At 36.3% G+C, this 16781-nt stretch overlaps 2 protein-coding genes and 1 long non-coding RNA gene across 4 annotated transcripts; 1 reads left to right on the top strand and 2 right to left on the bottom strand.

Annotated features, from left to right (window-relative positions):
• Window positions 1–357: 357 nt before the first annotated feature.
• Window positions 358–9170, top strand: Mco4 (Multicopper oxidase 4). 2 transcript variants are annotated; one of them, XM_073979702.1, is made up of 5 exons: window positions 429–709; window positions 773–1141; window positions 4204–5318; window positions 5371–5447; window positions 8842–9170. In XM_073979702.1, exons 1-4 carry the CDS (start codon window positions 619–621, stop codon window positions 5407–5409), a joined length of 1614 nt encoding a protein of 537 aa, XP_073835803.1. In that variant the 5' UTR covers window positions 429–618; the 3' UTR covers window positions 5410–5447; window positions 8842–9170. The 2 variants fall into 2 exon arrangements, with proteins under 2 accessions (XP_073835801.1, XP_073835803.1); XM_073979700.1 differs by having other exon boundaries at window positions 358–709; window positions 4204–5447.
• On the bottom strand, window positions 9133–11814 carry e(y)2b (enhancer of yellow 2b). Its single transcript, XM_073979711.1, has 2 exons — window positions 11628–11814; window positions 9133–9453 (listed from the first exon to the last, which is right to left on the bottom strand). Exons 1-2 carry the CDS (start codon window positions 11681–11683, stop codon window positions 9228–9230), a joined length of 282 nt encoding a protein of 93 aa, XP_073835812.1. The 5' UTR covers window positions 11684–11814; the 3' UTR covers window positions 9133–9227.
• A 988-nt stretch (window positions 11815–12802) lies between these two features.
• LOC141390595 (uncharacterized) lies at window positions 12803–13263 on the bottom strand. The gene is made up of 2 exons (XR_012409412.1): window positions 13107–13263; window positions 12803–13039 (listed from the first exon to the last, which is right to left on the bottom strand). It is a non-coding gene; the product is annotated as an uncharacterized lncRNA (long non-coding RNA).
• Window positions 13264–16781: the final 3518 nt, after the last annotated feature.

Below are 16781 nucleotides of genomic sequence, written 5' to 3'. Positions count from 1 at the left end.
TGTTTTGAAAAGATGTCATGCTCTAAAATAGGTCAGGTATCAAAAAGTGTTTGAATGGATATCTGAACCAATTCATTTTCATTGGCATGCAAAGATAATGGAGGTTTCATTGATCTCCCCATTATCAATCTTTAAAAACAATGTCACTTGTTTACTCAACGCAAGAAGAAAATTTGGAACATAATTATTCATCAATAAAGATCTTCTGCAAGGGTATGAAGAGCTCCTCCAGGTATGAAGGCCAATGTCGTTACTATTCAACTTCTCAAGAAAGATAAGAGTGACTGACGACTTCTTTTACTGCGACTTCTTTGAACGTTTTATAATTACTCTTGTAACTACACAGATAAAAGATATGGTAATTATTGGTATCTCAAGTAGTCATCGTCGTCATTAGTGGCGGTACATGATGATGATTTGAAAATTGCACATTGAACGAGTGAAAATTAAGGTAGGCAGGTGGTTATAGACAGACTCTGCAACGATCAACACACAACTAACGGAAACGGGAAATAGATATTGTTGGCAATTTTTTTTTTCTTATATTTTACGTTTGAAATTTTACGCGGAACAATAGAACAAAGAAGAAAAAGTGCAACAGCGAAAAAATTTCAGAAAATGAAAAAATTGGTGAAGTTCCACCATGGATTTATTATTGTGGAATTGGTTATCATTTTGGTTTATCGAATGCAAATCATACAATGTGAAGGTATAGTTTTTCTATTGAAACGGGATTCCAAGGAATAATTATCTCACATTTTCCCCCTCTAAGCTTATGCAAATCAAACGTTAACCCGTTTCGCTCAAATCCGTGAATTATATCCAAAAATTTCCCAACATGGTGAAGCGCGTTTTTGGCGTATGACCCACACTGATAATTTCCAAGATCATCCGTGTAAACGTGAATGTGTTCCAAATCAACATATGACCTGTTACTATTACATGGTGGTGCATTATGATGAAACTATGGGTCCAGGTTGTGAGGAATATTTGAAGCCACAAAATCGTTATCGCATTGGACAACGGGAATATATTAATTTGCAAAATCTTAAAAGCAGTAACAAGGACAAGAAGCGCAATGATTGTAAATACGCCGATGGTGTCCATAGTGAAATAATGGTCGTTAATGGTCAGCTACCGGGTAAGTTGTTACAAATCAATGAAGAAGATATTTAGCGGGGGTTTTATCTGCTATAGACAGAAGAGCTCTGAAGGGATTTCTTCCGAAAGGAGTCTTCTCTTTATAGAAGACCTCCTAAAGGGACCTTCTATTGATATCCTAAAGAAGTCTTCTAGTTAAAAAGATCTCCAAACGGGGATCCATTGACGTAAGACCTCCTAAAGAAGACTTCTATTTATAGAAAACTTTCTAAAGAGGTTCTATATTTTTTAGAAGATCACCTAAAGGGGACTTTTATTTATAGAAGACCAGCTAAAGGGTAGAATTCCTCCAAAAAGTCGTCTTCTCTTTATAGAAGACCTCTCAAAGGAACCTTCTATTAATATAAGATATCCTATTTACAGAAGACCTTCAGAAGGTGTCTCCTATTTATAGAAGACTACCTAAAGGGGTCCTTCTATTTACAAAAGACCTCCGAAAGAAGTCTTCTATCTATGGAAGATCTTCTAAAGTGTCCTATTGTTTAAAGAAAACCTCCTAAAACCTGGCCTTCTATTAACAGAAAAACTCCTATAGATGCCCTATTTTTGTAGAAAATCTCCTGATGTATGACCTCCAAAAGAGTTCTTCTATTTAAAGAAGGTCTTCTAAAATTGATTTTTATTCATAGAAAATGTCTTCTTTTCACAGACGACCTTCTAAAGAGATCTTCTATGCACAGAAGACCTCCTGAAAGGGGTTTCTACTTATAAAAAACGTCCTAAGGAGGTCTTAAATTTACAAATGGCCTACTTAAGGGGCCTTCAATTTACAGAATACCTCCTTAAGGGTTTTTCTATTTATAAAAGACCTGCTGGAGGGGTCTTAAATTTACAAATGGCCTATTTAAGGGGCCTTCTATTTACAGAATACCTCCTTAAGGGGTTTTCTATTTATTAAACCCCTGCTGAAGGGGTCTTGTATCTACAGAAGGCCTGCTAAAGGGATCTTCTATTTACGGAAGACCTACTGAAGGGATTTTCTACTTATAAAAACCCTCCTTCTGATGGGTCTTCAGACCTATCAAGGGACCTTCAGTTTACAGAACACCTACTAAAGTGCTCTTCTATTTATAAAAGACATCCTGAAGGGGGTTACATTTATAGAAGACCTCCTGAAAGGGGGTTTCTACTCTATAAAATCTCCTAAGGAGGTCTTCAATTTACAGATGACCCTCTAAAGAGGCCTTCAAGTTACAGAATACCTCCTAGAGGGCTCTTGTATTTATAGAAGGACCTCTTAAAGGGTTTTCTGTTTTTATAAGACCTCATAAAAAGGTCTTCAATTTACAGAAGGCATCTTAATGAGGCCTTCTACTTACAGAAGTCATCTTAATGAGGCCTTCTACTTACAGAAGGCCTCTTAAAGGGGTTTCTATTTACAGTATACCTCCAAAAGGGCTCTTCTCTTAATAGAAGATCTCTTAAAGGGGTCTGCTATTAATAGAAGTCCACCTAAGGGGGTCTTCTGTTAATATAAGTCCTCCTAAGGGGTCTTCTCTTTATAGAAGTCATCCTAAAAAGGTCTTCTCTTAATAGAAGACCTCCTAAAGGGGTCTGATATTAATAGAAGTCCTCCTAAAGGGGTCTTCTATTAATAGAAGTTCTTCTAAATGGTTCTCCTGATCCTCCTAAAGGACTCTTTTATTAATAGAAGACCTCCTAAAGTGGTCTCCTATTAAGATAAGTCCTTCTAAAGGGGTCTTCTGTTAATATAAGTCCTTCTAATGGGGTCTTCTCTTTATAGAAATCCTCCTAAAAAGTCTTCTCTTAATATAAGTCCTACTAAAGAGGTCTTCTATCAATAGAAGTCCCCATAAAGGAGTCTTATATTAACAAAAGTCCTCCTAAAGGGTTCTTCTATTAAGAGAAGTTCTCCTAAAGGGATATTCTCTTTATAAAAGACCTCCTATTAAAATAAGTCCTCCTAAAGAGGTCTCCTAATCCTCCTAAATGAGTCTTCTATTAATAGAAGTCTTCCTAAAGTGGTCTTTTATTAAGAGAAGTCCTCATAAAGGGTTCTTCTATTAATAGAAGTCCCCCAAAGGAGTCTTCTATTAATTGGAGTCTTCCCAAAGGGATCTTTTATTAAGAGAAGTCCTCCTATAGGGGTCCTCTATTAATAGAAGTCCTATTAAAGGGGTCTTCTGTTAATAGAAGTCCTCTTAAAGGGGGTCTTCTGTTAATAGAAGTCCTCCTAAAGGCGTCTTCTATTAATTGGAGTCTTCCTAAATGGGCCTTTTATTAAGAGAAGTCCCCCTAAAGGGGTCTTCTATTAATAGAAGTCCTCTTAAAGGGGGTCTTCTGTTAATAGAAGTCCTTCTAAAGGGGTCTTCTATTAATAGAAGTCCTCCTAAAGGGGTCTTCTGTCTTCCTAAAGGGGGTCTTCTCTTTATAGAAATCCTCCTGAAAAGGTCTTCTCTGAGTAGACGTCCTACTAAAGAGGTCATCTATTAATAGAAGTCCCCCTAAATGAGTCTTCTATCAATAAAAGCCCTCCTAAAGGGTTCTTCTATCAATAAAAGCCCTCCTAAAGGGTTCTTCTATTAAGAGAAGTTCTCCTAAAGGGGTATTCTCTTTATAAAAGACCTCACCTTTAGGAGGTGTTCTACTAATAGAAGTCCTCCTAAAGGGGTCTGCTGTTAAGAGAAGTCCTCATAAAGGGGTCTCCTAATACTTCTAAACTAGCCTTCTATTAATAGAAGACCTCCTAAAGTGGTATTTTATTAAGAGAAATCCTCATAAAGCGGTCTTCGCTTTATAGGGATTTTCTATTTTTAAAAATGTCTTCCAAATTGGTCTTCTACTATCAGAAGACCTCCTAAAAGGGATCTTCTATTTATAGAAAACATCCAAAAGAGGTCTTCTATTTACAGAATACCTCTGAAGGTCTCCTAAGAGAGTTTCCTAAGGACTTCTCTATTTATAGAAGAACTCTTAAATTGTCTTCTATTTATATAAGACCTCCTAAAGAGTCGTCTATCAACTTCTAAAGAGGGGTTTTTATTCCATTCTATTTCTAAATGAGTCCTCTTTCCTTTCTAGGTTTATCCATTGAAACATGTGCTGGCGACACCATTGTGGCGGATATAATCAACAGCATGCATGAGATGACAACAATTCACTGGCATGGTATGCATCAGATGAATACTCCGCATATGGATGGCGTACCGTATATTACCCAGTATCCCATTGAGCCGGGACAGGCATTTCGTTATCGCTTCGAAGCGGATCATGTGGGTACTCATTGGTGGCATAGTCACATGGATCATCAAAGGGCATTTGGTTTGGCGGGACCGTTAATTGTGCGTCAGCCACGTAAAGAGAATGTCCATGCACATCTTTATGATTTCGATTATACCGATCACATTATAATGCTACAGGATTGGATGAGTGATTTTGATGAATCGGTGGCTAAAAGTATACTTATCAATGGCTTGGGACGTAATGTCAATGAATCAATGGCCGCAAAGCCAACACTTTATGCCAGATTTGAGGTTGCCAAGGGCGGACGTTATCGTTTTCGTGTTATCTTTAATGGTAACACAAATTGTCCCGTTTCATTTAGTATCGATCAACATGATATGTTGGTTATCTCTAGTGATGGTAATGATATTGAGCCGGTTATGGTGCAGAATATCACCTTACATGGTGGTGAACGTCATGATTTTGTGCTGCAAGCCAATCAAGCTGTGGGTAATTATTGGATACGCCTAAAAGGTCACAACTTTTGTGAACTTCAAGAACTGCATCAAGAAGCAATATTGCACTATATGGGAGCGGATCGTTTAAAAATGCCCAAGGGACCAACACCATCGTATAAGTATGAAACTGAAAAGGCTGTTACCTTCAATTCCATGGATATTAGCCCATCAAAACTGCGTAAACGTTTTAGCTTTATGGATGTTAGGGGCTTGGTGCCGAAGCATAGCAAGGTTGCGGATAAACCCTATCGTACCTACTACACCAGTATGAATATTATAAAAAGAGGTGAAACATTTATCTTTCAAATGGATGATATCAGTTTTGCCATGCCCAAGGTATCTTTGCTGCAAACTCGCAATTTGGGGATTGGTAAATGGTTCTGTAATCGAACCCAACAAGGAGCGTTGGGCTTCAATTGTCAAAAACGTCACTGTCGCTGTACCAATGTCATACAGGTACCTGCATACAAATATATTGAAATGGTAATATCTGGAAGATCCGTTACAGCACATCCCGTTCACTTGCACGGTTTTACATTTGAGGTAGTTGGTATGGGTGTATTGGGACCAGATAAAATTGATAAGGTAAGATGTCGGCATGTGAGTGAATGACATGACAAAGAAAAAAAATATATTTAGATAGGGCTTTAGCTTTCAAAGAGAGAGGAGCTCAAAAGCGGCACAAACAATCTCAAGATGCTTTCGATAGGCTGCAGATTTCCTAAAGCGGTCTTTCATAGACAGAAGTCCTTCTAGAAGGATCTTGTGTAGATAAAATAACTTTTTAAAGGAACTTTTGTAGAATGTAGACCTTCGAAAGGGCTATTCGGTAGAAATAAGACGTTCTGAAGTGATATCTTATAAGCAGTATAAATTCTGAGCGAGTCTTATGGAAAGAGGTCTCTGTAGATAGAGATCCTCGCAAGGGGCCTATACATATTAAGGGATTTTCTGTAGATGATAGAAGACCTCCTAAAATGTCATCTATTTATAAAAGTGCTCCTAAAGAGGTCTTCGATTTATAGAAGGCTTAGGTTAGATTAGAAGACTTGATAAGGGGGTATTCCAATTACAGAATACCTCCTAATATAATATTTTATTTATAGAAGACCTCCAAAGGGGTTTCCAATTAATAGATGACCTCCTAAAGGCATCTTCTATTTATAAAAAACCTCCTTAAGGGAAATTCCATTTATTGAAGCACTCATAAGGGGGTCTTATATTTAAAGAGAATCGCCTAAAGGGATATTCTTTTTATGGAAGACCACATAACTGGGTCTTCTGTTTATAGAAGGGCCTTATGTTTATAGAAGACATTCCTAAAGGGGTCTCCTCATAGAAGTTCTCCTAAAACGGTCTTCTGATTATAGAATACCTCCGTAAGGGAACTTCTATTGAAATAAGTCTGCCTAAAGAAATCTTATATTATATAATATCTGCTAAGGATGTCTTCTATTTATAGAAGACCTTTAAAATAAGTTTTCCAGTTATAGAAAACCTCATAAAGGACCTCCTAAAGTGGTCTTCTATTAATAGAAGTTTTCCTAAGGGGGTCTTCTATTAATATAAGTCCTCCTAAGGGGTCTTCTCTTTATAGAAGTCCTCCTAAAAAGGTCTTCTCTTAATAGAAGACCTCCTAAAGGGGTCTGCTATTAATAGAAGTCCTCCTAAAGGGGGTCTTCTATTAAGAAAAGTCCTCCTAAGGGGGTCTTCTGTTAATATAAGTCCTCCTAAGGGGGTCTTCTGTTAATATAAGTCCTCCTAAGGGGTCTTCTCTTAATAGAAGACCTCCTAAAGGGGTCTGCTATTAATAGAAGTCCTCCTAAAGGGGGTCTGCTATTAATAGAAGTCCTCCTAAAGGGGCCTTCTATTAATAGAAGTTCTTCTAAATGGTCTTCTATTAATAGAAGTACTCCTAAAGGGGTCTCCTAATCCTCCTAAAGGAGTCTTCTATTAATAGAAGTCTTCCTAAAGTGGTCTTCTACTAAGAGAAGTCCTCCTAAAGGGGTCTTCTATTAAAAGAAGTCCCCTAAAGGAGTCTTCTATTAATTGGAGCCTTCCTAAAGGGATCTTTTATTAAGAGAAGTCCTTCTAAAGGGGTATTTTATTAAGAGAAGTTCTCCGAAAGGGGTCTTCTATTAATAGAAGCCCTCTTAAAGAGGGTCTTCTGTTAATAGAAGTTCTCCTAAATGGGTCTCCTAATCCTCCTAAAGGAATCTTCTATTAATAGAAGACCTTCTAAAGTGGTCTCTTATTAAGAGAAGTCCTTCTAAAGGGGTCTTCTATTAATAGAAGTCCTCCTATAGGTGTCTTCTGTTAATATAAGTCCTTCTAAGGGGGTCTTCTCTTTATAGAAATCCTCCTAAAATGGTCTTCTCTTAATAGAAGACCTCCTAAAGGTGTCTGCTATTAATAGAAGTCCTCCTAAAGGGAATCCTAATCCTCCTAAAGTGGTCTTCTATTAAGAGAAGTCCTCCTAAAGGGGTCTTTTATTAAGAGAAGTCCTCCTAAAGGGGTCTTCTATTAATTGGAGTTTTCCTAAAGGGATCTTTTATTAAGAGAAGTCCTCCTAAAGGGGTCTTCTATTAATAGAAGTCCTCCTAAAATGGTCTTCTATTAATTGGAGTTTTCCTAAAGGGGTCTTTTATTAAGATAAGTCCTCCTAAAGTGGTCTCTTATTAAGAGAAGTCCCCATAAAGGAGTCTTCTATCAATAAAAGTCCTCCTAAAGGGTTCTTCTATTAAGAGAAGTTCTCCTAAAGGGATATTCTTTTTATAAAAGACCTCCTAAAGGGGTGTTCTATTAATAGAAGTCCTCCTAAAGGGGTCAGCTAATAATAGAAGTCCTCCTAAAGGGGGTCTTCTATTAAGAAAAGTCTTCCTAAATGGGTCTTCTATTATTAGAAGTTCTTCTAAATGGCATTCTATTAATAGAAGTCCTCCTAAAGGGGTCTCCTAATCCTCCTAAAGGAGTCTTCTATTAATAGAAGTCTTCCTAAAGGGATCTTCTATTAAGAGAAGTCCTCCTAAAGGGGTCTTCTATTAATAGAAGTCCTCCTAAAGGGATCATCTATTAATAGAAGTCCTCCTAAAGAGGCATTTTATCAAAAGAAGTCCTTCTAAAGGGGTCTTCTATTAATAGAAGTCCTCCTAAAGAGGTCTTCGCTTTATAGAAGACTTCCTAAAACGGTCTTCACATTATAGAAAAACTCCGCAATGGACTTTCTTTTGAGATAAAAAATCCTAAAGAAATCTCATATTTATAGAAGATCTGCCCGGGGTCCTCTTCTATTTATAGAATACCTCTTACTGAAGTTTTCCAGTTATAGAAAACCTCATAAAGGAGTTTTTTGTTAATAGAAGTCCTCCTAAAGGGATCTTATACTAATAAATGTCCTCCTAAAGGGGCTTCTCGATGCAGAAGACCTCCTAAAAGTCATTGTCGCTGTACCAATGTTCACTTGCATGGTTTTACATTTGAGGTAGTTGGTAAAATTGATAAGATAAGAAATGGTCTTGTAAAAAAATGCATTATTTTTCTTTGGTGTGAATGACTCGGGGTTTTTATGTCAAGTATGTAAATACATATGTATGTAGCACTTAACAAATGTTTTGAAGTTGTTCTGCTTTATAAGATGAGTGAAAAATTCTTCTTCCTATCAAGCAAAATTCTAAATTATCTAAAAAAGGTTTTTTTTTGTTCCGGAATCTCATTACTAATTTCTTTTCGTGTGTTTGTGATATATGCAGCGAAAGTGTAGGAGTACAAATAGATACATCTAAATGGTCCGAACCAACATTTCATGCATCATCTATTTTTGAATTTGAAGATTTCCTTGGGTATTAGGAGAATTCCAATTTCGTGTACAAATCCAAAAGGAGAAACTGTTACAAAAAAACAATTTTAAATACGAAAATAATCGCTCACCAAATAAAATCCTTGATTAATTTCCTCTTTTCGTTTCTTTTCCCCTTTCTAGATTGAACAAATTGATCGTAAAACACCATTACCACGACGCACCAATAAGGAGGCCCCGCTTAAAGATACTGTTGCGGTACCGGCATATGGCTATACAATTATACGTTTCTATACTAACAATCCGGGCTATTGGATTATACATTGTCACATATCAATACATTCGGAAAATGGCATGGCAGCAATATTGCGTGTGGGTGATGATGTACAAATGAAAATGTGTCCTGTTAGCAATTGTGGTCTATGTAATTCCGTGGTCTAATAACAAATATAAGAAGAAAAAAATAAACAATAATTAATTTGAAAATTTAATAAAAAATACATAATTTATTATTAATTTATTAACTATTGTATTGTAAAATTATAATTGCTTCAGCTCCTCTTCTATTCCTATAAATCTATGCCTTCTTGTGCAGCTAGAATTGCTTTGATTTTCATTAGCAGCTCTTTTTTGACGGCATCCGGTACTAGAGCTCTAGCCTTGGGCGTAACTTCGGTTATCAATTGTTCCACTTTGACATTGGTACCTTTTTCTTTGATAATGCCACGAAATAGCAAACGTACCTCATCTCGCCAACCACATTCAGCCAAACGATTGCATAGTAAATCTTTAAGTCTGTAATGATAAAGAGAAACAAATAAATCAAAATAATGAATATAAAAATGTTCAAAGGATTGTCTTGGGATAACAAAAGAAAGAAGTTTTGTTAAATCATAAGCCTTTCTTCACCATTGAACAACGATAAAGGAAATAAACAAAAAGGTCGAATAAAACACAAAATATAAATAAACCCCGCAAAATTGGACCTATGTTCCTCCTGGACCTATGCTCACTCAAACCATCCTGAATTAGCAGTAGACCTGTAGCAACAACAACATACAATTTCCACAATTTTTTTAATAAACTCCATTTTTGATCGTAGGCATTATATGGGCACATCCCAGCAAAATAAATTGGAAGCAGTGCAATGTAGACTACTTCTATCACGGCATGTTTTGATGCAGTTCAAACGGAGTCATGAAAAAGGCACTTCATTCCTCACATTTTAACCGCATTTGGATGCAATCCAAAGAATCACATCCATTTGCAGTCAAAATGCAGTGCCAAGGGTCAGTTAAAATGCAGTGCCAAAGGGTTAGTTAAAATGCAGTGCTATGGAGTGCATCTTTCAGTAGTCACGCTCTTGTAAAAATCATGAGTGAAAATGCATAATTGGATGCACTTCCAGATTACTTGTACATATAATTTAACTGCATCTTTGGAGGCAAACATTTTGCTGGGATGGAATAATATATAAAAACAATCAGAGACTGGACCTTAAACCGAAAATATAACTGAATTCATTTTTATCCCTTTTCCCAAATATGTACTCATTCATACTCTATCGTTCGTGCCTTGTGAAATCTCGTGACATTTGTAGATACAGTTAGGCAACAAATGTATTGCAAAAACCAAAATTGAAGAAAATTTCATATTAATTGTTCTTTCTTCAGACAAATAAATTACGTATGAAGCCATATTAACAATAAACAGTGACGAATCGGCTATAGACAAGTATGCAAAGAATGAATATTTAAATCGATATGTATTCTCGGAAAATGGACCAATATATAACATTCTGATTTTCGCTTTCAAAACGTCAAAATACCTCTGGAAAGTACAAGGAAAAAATAGACCCTCAATGAAGTATTTTGAAACGACCTACAACAGAGCACTATTTTCTCTCCCAATAGTATTGGAATGACTTCATTTTTACTAAATGGATAGGTATTATACTCTATTATCATAATAAATCCCAAAAACTGTGCCAAATCCAATAAAACCCCATCAAATATGGAAACTAAACTCCTACTGGAGAAGTCCGGCTTCTACCGAATTTGGAACAAATTTATTATACTAACCAACAGCTAGCCAAAAAATCTGAAATTTTTAACACAGGTAGATTTTTCTATACTGATTACAAAAATATAAACAGCCAGTTTCTGTATGTCGAAACGAAAATGTGTGCGAATGAAACACTACCAAACCCGTGTGTGTGCTTCCAAACTTGTTTTTGTTTTGAAGAAACAGCAAAGGTAATAATATTACGAACACTAAAGTTTGGGTGTGTTTCATTCGCACACATTTTCGTTTCGACATACAGAAACAGGCTGAAAGTTTTTCGGATATGGTGCTTTTAAAGTTCCGAATTAACGCCCTTTATTTATTACTCGGTTATTGGTAAAGAGAACGATCCGAAAATTTTACCACGGCTAAATCTTTCCATCATGATTACAAAAATATAATTTTTCGGGGGAAAGTCCATACTTCCAGAAATATGGGCTTTTAAAGTTCCCAAGCACCTCCCTATATTACTCGGTTATTTTAAAAGTAAAAAATTTGAAATTTTTACAACGCATATATCTTTTTATCCCGATTACAATAGTATCAAGTAATTTGGGGGGAAGTCCATACTTTGGCCGGGGATTTCAAACTTTCTCCTATGGACAGGTGCAAATTTCGGGAATAGGAACAATATTTTCATTAAATTATAAATTTTTCTCTAAATAATTCGGCTTCGGCCGGGGATTTAAGACATTCTCCTATTGACATGTGGACATTTCTGGAATGGGAACAATATTTTCTTTAAATTATAATTTTTTCTCTAAATACCCGGCCTTCGCCCGGGGAAATGCAGCCACTACATTCAACTTGCTCCAACATTAATTGAGAAAACATTCAACTTAATTACGGTTCTCTTTCGTGTCTTGTGAAATCCAGAGACATTTCTAGATATTTGTGATACTTACTTAGATCTATCTCCACTTAAAATCGTCATTTGATCAACAGTTTTTGTTAGTGTCATCTTTAGAATGTATTGTTTTTTTTATCTAATTTTATTTATTTTTTTATTGTTTTTGCTCGGCAGAATGTGTCAAGACGACGCTGAAAACAATTTTTTTGCGAACCCAACTAGTTTATAAACGTTCCAAAACTGCCATTTTACAGATAGCAATCAGATGTTTTGTCGTTATAAGGCAAAACCTAAATTAGTGCGTGTGCGTTACTCAAAACAAAAATTTGAATTGGGTATTTAGTCCTCTTGTCGATGGTCAGTCCCCGTGGTGTCACCTGGGGAACTGCCTTTAACACCCGTTAAAGGTAGTGAGCTAACATGTGCGCGTTCACCCATAAGAACGTTAAAAACTTGGGTTTGGGCGTCGGGTTAGTAACCCTCCCCTAGAAAAACAGCCTACTATGAAAAAACGAAAGAAAAGAAAAACAAATCCCTCAAAAGTTGACGACCCCCGCAAACGTTTTAAGGACCATGATCTGCGAATCTGCACCTGGAATGCTCGCACTCTTTATAGAGAAGGTGCAGTTTACGCATTGGTAGATGTACTTGAAAAGTACAAGGCCGACATTACTGCCCATGGTACAATTAAAAAAGGTAACCTTATGCAATCATATGTTTAATTTTTTTTCTAAATTAAAGCTTTGACAACATTTCATTGTCAAAACAGTGTTGACAAACATTGTCTATATTTGTGTTGTGTATATCATGACACACATACATATTTGGCACTTCTGTTTCAAAATATAAAATTAATAAAAAGAGCAAATACTAAATTAAATATAAATTGGGAATAAGTTTTATTTATAATACAAATAGTGCGGGATTGAATTGCTCTATTTTTAAGGTCCAGATTGAGAGAATTTTTTTATGTTGGGCCAATATCAGTCATTCTTTTCGGTAGTTCGTGTCCACCATTCGTTTTAGTAGTCAGCTTAAGATTTTTAGAGCTTTTGGAGAATTCTGTCGGTAGGCTGGACTAGCCCTCGAAAAACATTGATGTAAACCATCGGTAAAAATTAAAAAAAAAAAAACACGAACTTCTTCGTGGGAGGTGACCGAAGATGTTGTCCGATACAGATTTTGCAACTTGATGTACGTTTGTCTAAATAAATAAATACATAATCCCTATTGGAGGAACTATCCCACAACACATATGTAGAGAATGTCTTTATTTTGTGACATTTAGTAATCAGACATTTTAAGAACAATTTTGTGTCTGGTTCTTGAGGCGGTCTTGGGGTTGATTTGTCCTTTGAACAGATTTGGATACATAATTTTCATTTTCTTTGTATGTTGAGTAGGCACTTCCTTCCTATCATATAATTCTTTTCACCAGTAGCAGGACCAGATTCGCCATATTCATCACTTTAAGAAAAGATATAGCTATGAATTTCAGTATTTTCTGCACAGAATCTATCTATATTTAACTTACCATTTTCAAAAAATTTACATTAAATAAATGTAAATAAACAAAAGTTGTTTTTGTTTTTTATTCATGTCATGCAGGGTTGGATACGTTCAATTAGTCTGTAATTGAGCATGTCTATAGGTCCAGAGATGTATCTACGATTTTTTTAAATGAGGTTACCTTTTATTATTCTACCATGATTACTGCCCATGGCCCAATTATACAGGTCCTCTCTCAAGCGAATTCAAACAAAAACAAAGATTTGAAATGTCAAAATTCATAAACAAAGGCGAAGAATTTGTTTTCGCCGACACGGAATATGTTTGAGGCGAATTCCTTTATTGTCAATTAAGGTAGATGCATACATAACATTTTCCGAGAAAAAGTTGTTGACGCAGTTATTTTTGTTTGGCGTAACAGAAAATACCAGCTGATCGATCTTTAAATGCCAAAATAAGTTATTATAAATTAAATTCTAATACAAAACACAACAAATGTTGACATTTTACGTGTACAACATAAAGTTGATTTGTTTTCTTTTTTCCATATTCATCTACCTGTTCCTCTACAGTTTGACATTTCTCTACCTCACAGCGAATTCAAATGACAAGTATGAATTTTGACAGCTCAAATCATAATCATTTGTTTTTGAGAGAGGACCTTTATAATTGGGCCATGTTACTGCCATACAGGAAATACGATGGAATGGGAAAGGCGTCACAACAACACCTAAAGGTGACGCACTGTATTATAGCTGCCATGATACAATGGTAGAATAAGAAAAGGTAGCAGCAATACCCAGCTGACTGAACTGGGTTGTAGTGTTAGTGTCAAATTCCATTCGACATTTTATGTATTTATTTCTATGTTCGATGTATATTAGGGATATATATTTTTCAAGAACAAATTTATTCATCATAAAAAAAAAACTATTTCCCATAAAGACGGCTTCAAATCATTGACATGTAACCTCCTCCAGGTCCAAACGACATGCCGCACACTAAAACACCGCTTATAGAGGCGGTATAATATTTGTTAATATGTGTGGTATTTTGTTAAACTTGAAAAGAATAAAACCCTAATAAACATGTGCTATTTTGTTTTCAAAAGCAAATGATTGAAACAGCTTCTCTTTTTTCAATGAATTACCAGCGACCCGAAACATTTTTGCAAGTATTCTACTTTCTGCGAGAAATTATGCATTTAGTGGAATGATATGGAAACATTCAAATTGAAAATCTAACGAGTTTTCATTCATGTTTTCCAAAATATTCAATCAAATGTGAAAAATTATTAGTTTTTAAATTCCAATAATTTATAGACATTTCCTTGTTTTGTTTACATTTACGTTGACACTAAGGTTTACAAACAAAACCAAATTCCTTTGTGGTTGTTGTTCGAGTTGTATTTGTTGTAGTATTAACTTTACCTTGTATTTGTTCTACCATGCCATGATACAAAGCATGAGTTTGGTTGCGGATTTGTAGTTGGTCGGAGGTTAAAACATCTGTAGTGGGATTCTGTAACTCATTTTTGCTGTTATCGATAATTGTCGGTAAAATTAAAATGCTTATAATTTCGATAATTAACGAAATTTTTCGGTAAGTTAACGATGAATAAAAAGTAGTCGCTAGTCTCTACCGACACAAACAGTGAGGCCAACTTTTCTTTATGATTTTAGTCATAATTTTGCGATTTAATTTGACCGATTTTTGTCGGTAACAGCAAAAATGAGTTACAGAATCCCACTACTGGTCTCCAGCTTCACCCCAGTGAATGAAAGACTCGCTGCAATTCGATTAAAGGCAAAATTCTTCAACATCAGCTTTATTTGCGCTCATGCTCCCACTGAAGACAAGGACGAACAGACCAAAGATATTTTTTACGAGCGCTTAGAAGAAACTTATGACCGTTGCCCTGCCCATGACATTAAAATTATACTAGGCGATTTTAATGCCAAAATTGGAAAGGAGAATATCTTTGGCCCAACAGTCGGGAAATTCAGTCTCCACAGTGAAACATCTGACAATGGTATGAGGCTGATAGACTTTGCAGCTGCAAGAAACATGGAACATAGTTAGCAGTACCAGATTTAAGCATCTCGATATTCATAAGGGCACCTGGCTGTCGCCAGATCAAAGAACAAGAAATCAAATTGATCACGTTGTGATAGATGGAAGACATGCATCAAGTGTGTTGGATGTACGATCGTTCCGAGGTGCAAACATAGACTCGGACCACTTCCTTGTTGCGGCAAAGGTACGTACATACCAGATTAAACGTAGCAAACAAAGTGCGAACAGACACAACACGGAAGTTTGACATCGGTAAGCTGCAATCACAACAGATAGCCACAGCATATTCCACTCAACTGGCCCAACTCATGGTTTAATAAGAAAGGTTAGCCAAAGCTTTATGTCAATTTAAATTTTTTCATTCGAGTATTCCTAAAACTTCAAAACAATATAAACAAACTGTGTATGTGTGTGTGGTGTTTGAATAATATGCCAAACAATTTAAAAAACAATAGAATTCAATGATTTTTAATATTGTTTTTAGACCATTTATGTGGAAGAAATTCGTCAGATTTGCATTGAAACAATCATTTTATCACATTTACAACTGGATTATGTGGAGAAAACTTAACACTTCATTCATTTTTCGCGTTTTTTATAAAATGCTCAAAAAATGCATTGTAAACAAACCCACTTGTTGCTTAATTTTGAAGTTTTAGGAATTCAGGAAAAACAAGGGTTCTATAGATTTTTTTCATTTAAATCTACCTCTTTACTTATACCATGGCCCAACTGCTTAATCAAAGCACTCCTCGTCCCGATAACATATCAGGACAATGGCAAAACATTGCCCGCTCCATGCAAACAGCCGCAAAATCAGTACTTGGATACCAGAGACCTTCACCAAGGAATCCATGGTATGACCAGGAGTGTCGTGCTGCTACCGAAGAGAAAAATGCGGCATATAGGGCTACTTTACAATCAGTAGCAACGCGTAGCGCACGAGAGAGGTATCGGGAGAAAAGGAGAGAGGAGAAACGTCTTTTCCGCAGGAAAAAGAGAGAGATGGAAAGGCGGGAGTGTGAACAAATCGAGATGTACAGGAGACAGAATGAAGTCCGAAAATTCTACCAAAGAGTGAAACATCAAACTGATGGCTTTGGAACTGGCACATCCTCCTGTAGAGACCAGCAAGGTAATCAGGTAACTGATACAGATAGTGTGCTAAGGATATGGAAAGAGCATTTTTCCAAACTGTTGGTATCCAATAGTAGCGGAGTCGACGAAGATACCACAGATCCAATCCAAGAAGACGGTATTGAATGTATACCACCCGGCCAAGATGAGGTAAAGACAGCAATAAACCGGCTGAAGAATAATAAGGCAGCAGGAGCTGATGGCCTACCAGCCGAGCTGTTTAAAACCGGAGGCAACACGCTGATAAGGTGTATGCATCAGCTAGTTAGCTCCATCTGGCAGGAAGAGCGCGTACCCGACGATTGGAACCTGAGCATCCTGTGTCCCGTCCATAAGAAAGGAGATAAGACTTTATGCTCCAACTACAGGGGCATAGGTCTTCTCCCTATCGCATACAAGATAGTGTCAGGGATATTGTGCGAACGACTAAAGCCCATGGTCAACAAAATAATTGGACCATACCAATGCGGCTTTAGACATGGCAAGT

This window comes from Musca autumnalis, unplaced genomic scaffold (genome assembly GCF_047663935.1).
Source record: "Musca autumnalis isolate F117 unplaced genomic scaffold, ASM4766393v1 scaffold_1, whole genome shotgun sequence".
Classification (NCBI taxonomy): Eukaryota; Metazoa; Arthropoda; class Insecta; order Diptera; family Muscidae; genus Musca; species Musca autumnalis.
Note: the sequence above shows the minus strand (reverse complement) of the source record. Positions and strands in the feature narration are given on the sequence as shown.

Excerpts from the sequence above, each read along its gene's own strand:
- Mco4 (XM_073979700.1), top strand. The coding sequence starts at position 619 with ATGAAAAAATTGGTGAAGTTCCACCATGGATTTATTATTGTGGAATTG. Across the intron at positions 710-772 it reads GCAAATCATACAATGTGAAG|CTTATGCAAATCAAACGTTA; the intron begins GTATAGTTTTTC and ends TCCCCCTCTAAG. Across the intron at positions 1,142-4,203 it reads CGTTAATGGTCAGCTACCGG|GTTTATCCATTGAAACATGT; the intron begins GTAAGTTGTTAC and ends TTTCCTTTCTAG.